Source organism: Mandrillus leucophaeus, unplaced genomic scaffold, assembly GCF_000951045.1.
Source record: "Mandrillus leucophaeus isolate KB7577 unplaced genomic scaffold, Mleu.le_1.0 Scaffold566, whole genome shotgun sequence".
Taxonomy (NCBI): Eukaryota; Metazoa; Chordata; class Mammalia; order Primates; family Cercopithecidae; genus Mandrillus; species Mandrillus leucophaeus.
In genome coordinates, this window is record NW_012106097.1 from 70,871 (window position 1) to 76,019 (window position 5,149).

Below are 5,149 nucleotides of genomic sequence, written 5' to 3' on the forward strand. Positions count from 1 at the left end.
AGATCATGAGGTCAGGAGATCGAGACCATCTTGGCCAACATGGTGAAACCCCATCTCTACTGAAATTTTAAAAAATTTTAAAAAATTAGCTGGGTGTGGTGGCGAGTGCCTGTAATCCCCAGCTACTTGGGAGGCTGAGGCAGGGGAATCACTTGAACCTGGGAGGCGGAGGTTGCAGTGAGCTGAGATCGTGCCACTGCACTCCAGCCTGGTGACAGAACAAGACTCCGTCTCAAAAACAAAAAAAGAAAAGAAACAACAACAACAAAAGCAATCCTAGTCATGGCAGAAAAACCCTACTTAAGTCAGAAAGAATTAAAACATTTATTGGGCATAAATATATTACATATACACTACAGATACAGTTAGGTATTACATATAGCATAGTATTTGCAAAATCTATACATTAAAATTGATATGGCAGTTTTAATACAATGTATATGAAATAGTCTAAAATTTACAATACAGGAAAACATGATTTTCTTTTTCTCCTAGAGTTGAAAAGCTTGGAATGTATGTCCAACAGTGAGGTAAAACATTTTATCTTTCAATTTAAAGAATTGTGCAAGGATAACATTCAAACACATTCAATTAGGGCACTTCTCAATTTTGACATGAATACTGAATTACTGTAGCCAACAAAACAAGGTTAGAAAATGCCAACATTTAAAGTTGATAAGAACAAGGCAGAGAATATGCAGAAAGTCTCTTTAAAAAGTGTTCTTTTTCAACAATTTCTTTGAGGACAAAGGGCAGTTTGCTTCACATGACTGGAATTTCTTGTGCCAGGGATGAGTTTGACATACAGAGAAGAGTCAGAGCATCAGAAGGCCACTCATTCACTCCTCACATAGCAAAAGGGCAAAGAGATCAGGTTAATAGAACACTTTATTTTATTGTTCGTGTGTAATGGCAATATATATAGTTATATATCAATATCACATATACATATTTGTGATAGAAAACAGTGCCATAGAGAGTAATAATTTTCTGACTGAAGGAATATAATGAATACCAAATAATGGAGAGCAATAAAATAAAGTGCTGTCAGCTTTGTATTTCACACACTTCAGCTTCCTGGTGGTTAAATGATAGTAGGAAAATCTCAAGAAGATCAAATATTCATATAGATTTTGGCCTAAAGTACTATTTACTTAAAAAAAATTCAACCAATTCAGAGAATTTCTTTATAGCAGCAGTTCTGAAGTGTTTCAAAAAAGAGACTTCCCCAACCCCCCGAGAGGGGGCTTTGTACTCAGTTGAATTTGCATTGCTTAAAAAATACCTCGCCCCGAAACACCTGCGTGGAATTTTTTAGAAAATGCACATGCTGTGTCACAGTGGGTCACAGCACATGTTTAAACAGGGGGCTGAGTTTTGGAAGGCCAGAACTTTGGCAGAAATATATTTACCTCGATGCCATCAGTTTGCAAAGCTAATTAAACTAATTATTATAGTCAATAATAAAAAATACAGAACTCTCTAGTACTCACTACATCAATATAGGCACACAGAATAATTCACTCATCTCAGCATTTTCTTCCAAGAGATGATTATGGTTTTGGGGTACATGTAAACGTTTCAATCACTGATAATGGATTTCTTTTTTTTTTTTTTTTTTGGCATTTAATGCACTAGATGCTCTTATCTTTTTAAAAACACAAGAAAATGTCAGAAGATTAATAATACTACAGATGTTGCCAAGGAACAAGACTGACCTAAAATTACAAAAGTATAAAACACAAAAATATAACATGCTACAAGGGAAAATTAGTACATAAGTACATTTAAAAATTTTTTTACAATAAATAAAGATTGCACTGTAATTGGCATTTAAAGTACTGTATGCAGAATATAGTATAAATAAACCAAAAACAAAATAATGTTGGTTTCCCCATGACTTTGGTATGGGAATATTATAAGCTAGTACAGGATACTGCATCTTAGACAACAAAGACCAAGCACAAAATAGCTATGATCAAGAAAAACCAAGTAGCAAAAATATACAAAAACAGAAGCAGGGGGATACACTGTGTCTGTTGCACCCTTTTGGAATATATTTGCACCTCCAACTCTTAAATGTCCCTGAGGTACTCGAACATTATGGACTTCATATAAATAATCCAATGACTTTGGGTTAAAATTGATTATCTCATGACTCAAAATAAACACATAAGAGTAACACTTTGCACTCCAATAGCACCTGTTGGTCAAATATCTCAAAGCACTTACAAACATAAGAATCCCCATTTTATTTTTATTTTATTTTTCATGCATGGGAAAACTGAGGCACAGAGAGGTAAAGTGACGTGTTCAGGTCACGCAGCAAGTTAGTGACAGATCCAGGGAGAGAATCTAGGCTCTTTGATTCCCAAACACCCTGTGTTTACCATCAAACACCATTCCCTCTCCAACCATGGCCAGGCAACCCCACAGACATAGGAACTACAAATTTAGATGACTCTCTTTTGGGTTTTATCAATTTTCATCTGCGGTTACATTAGTATTATGTGCACTGAATTAAGGTATTGAAATTCAATCACTTCATTGATACCTCAAAGAACAGCCTAAAAGGCAAATGCTTCAAAAATAATGAGCTGACACATAAGAAGACTGCTCACAATTAGTGTAAATCATGGACAATGGGCAGAGGCACTAAACTGTCGCCAGTTCTTGTCATATAATTCTGGTCAAACATAACAGAATATAATAACTCTAGTGATTAGAAGTAGTTATATACAAAGACAAACAAACAAGTTAAAGCAGCCTTTAAAATAGCTGAACAAGAAAACAACTAACTATTGCACAATGCCCTCTTAAAGTTACTGCTATGAATTGATGTGGTAAAATCTACAATGCTCCATAATTTATAGGTGCATTCTGCTTACTTGATTTCTTATACAGGCAGCTCATAGTGTTAAAATTATAAGAAATACAGATTATTAAAACATTTTAGATTAAAGTACACATTTTGATTTAAATGAGCTAAACACAGTTAAATAACTGAGTGACAAAATGGTTGTTTAGGGCAGTCTTATCTGAGTGAACATATCTTCTGTATGTTGCTGTTGCTGTGTGGTAATACTCTGACAACACTGAAATCCTAGCCCTGTAAGTACACACACGGTGATTCATGTTTACAGATATAGATGATCGAGACATAAGAAGTGACTGGTGAATATAAATTACTAAACTGTAACAAAAAAAAAAATCAAAGGCTTGCAAAAGACATCAGTGAAAACAGAATGAAGGTAAATCTGAAAATTTAAAGGAAAACATAAGAAAGCTAGCTTTTGGTATCTGGTATGCTTTTCTTCTTTTTTTTTTCTTTTTCTTTTTTCTTTCTTTTTTTTTTTTTTTAAAAAAAAAATCCAGTTTAACCTCTTCCTAGTTTTGCATTTCAAAAAGGTGCACCAAAACACTGACAATTTTTTTCTAGCTAAATCTGTAAAACAGAGTATATAAATCAAAGAACAAAAGGGCTTTAAAAAGGGGAGTATCTGAATAAATGTGTGTATTAAAATGTGTAGCATTAATTCATACCTCTAGTTTTGTTGGGTTTACTTCATTAAGAAGTACTGTAATATAAAGGCAAATAAAATGGACAAAGTTGCAAAGCCAAGCACAATGATGGCTGCAAACTGTTCATCAGTAGGCATCATGCTCTTCATTTTGGGATCATCTAAGCTCCCCATGTCCCCTGTAAGCATGACCTCACTTCGTTGTAATACAAAAGCCGCAGAGGGGCTGAAGGCTCCGCTTAGCTCCTGAGAGGTGTCTAAACAGCGACGACATGCACATACGCGGAACCTGTAGTCTGTGTTGGTCTGGAGGCCTGAGATTTGGAATGTGGCTTCTTCTCCCTTGTACACCTTCAGGAAAAGAAAGAGTTCTAGTTAATTAATTTATAGCGACACTGTTGTCTCTAGAATAATCTTGATTTAGATTCACTCCATTCACTCTTGGTTTACATTCAGTTTCACTCTTTCATAACAAAAATGATATAAAAATGTATTTCTCTCAGTCTGTATTCACACCATAAAAAGGGTATTCCAACACATTTTGAATGAAACAATATAAAATCCAGTGACTCAAACTTTGATAGAAGGAGATAAGGCACTGACTAGAAATGCAGCTCACATTTTAAGTAGTAAAGATGCATCTCGCTAAATTTTATAATTTAGGTCGGTGGTCCCCAACCTTTTGGGCACCAGGGACTGGTTTTGTGGAGGCCAATTTTTCCACGGACAGGGGTAGTTTCGCAATGAAATTGTTCCACCTCAGGTCATCAGGTGTTAGATCCACATAAAGAACGCACAACCTAGATCCCTTGTATACACAGTTCACAATAGGGTTCATGCTCCTATGGGAATCTAACGCCTTACTGATCTGACAGGAGGCGGAGTTCAGGCAGCAATGCTCCTGCTCGCCACTCACTTCCTGCTGTGTGGCCTGGTTCCTAACAGGCCACTCACCAGTACTGGTATCCGGCCTGGGGGTTGGGGACTCCTGATTTAGACTATAAATCAGAAGATGTCATAATACAAATAGCTCTATGTTTTTGGTTCCAAGAACAAAGTTAACATTTTAAAATGGAAACAATTAAAAACTGAGCAAACAAAATGGAAATTTTCCAGCAGGTGATTATTTGACAACTGGATACACTACAAACGCCTCCCCTCAAGATATCCCACCTCCACCCCAAGAGGTAGACACTATTCTGACTTCTAATTCTGTAATTAATTTTGCTTGTACTAGGAGTTCACATAAATGGAATCACGCAGAACACACTCCCTTGCGCCTATGGGATTCACTCATGTTATCGAGCTATTCGGCAGTAGTTCCTTATGACTATACCTCAATTCCTCCATTTTCTTTTCAGTGGACATTTGGGTTATATCCAGCTTGGAGGTTTTGTATAATAAAAATGCTATTAAGAAGAATGCTATGAATGTTTTTGTTCAAATTTTGAGAACTTATTTTTCTGGGTAAATACAAGGAAGTGCTGGGTCATAGAGTAGTTCTATAGTTAACTTCACAAGAAACAGTTTTCCCAAGAGATTGTATCTCTTTGCACTCCCATTAACAGCATGAGAGTCTGAGCTGCACCACATCCTCATCAACACTGATCGTCAGTCTTTTCTGTTTT

At 36.0% G+C, this 5,149-nt stretch overlaps 1 protein-coding gene across 1 annotated transcript in view; it reads right to left on the bottom strand.

Moving 5' to 3' along the window:
• Window positions 1-300: 300 nt before the first annotated feature.
• The window catches only part of FNDC3B (fibronectin type III domain containing 3B), a 310,570-nt gene continuing 305,721 nt past the window's right edge, over window positions 301-5,149 (bottom strand). The window contains exon 25 of the mRNA XM_011998294.1: window positions 301-3,872. Within this exon, the coding sequence (XP_011853684.1) occupies window positions 3,561-3,872 (312 nt within the window). The 3' untranslated portion in view covers window positions 301-3,560. The remainder of the gene's footprint in view (window positions 3,873-5,149) is intronic.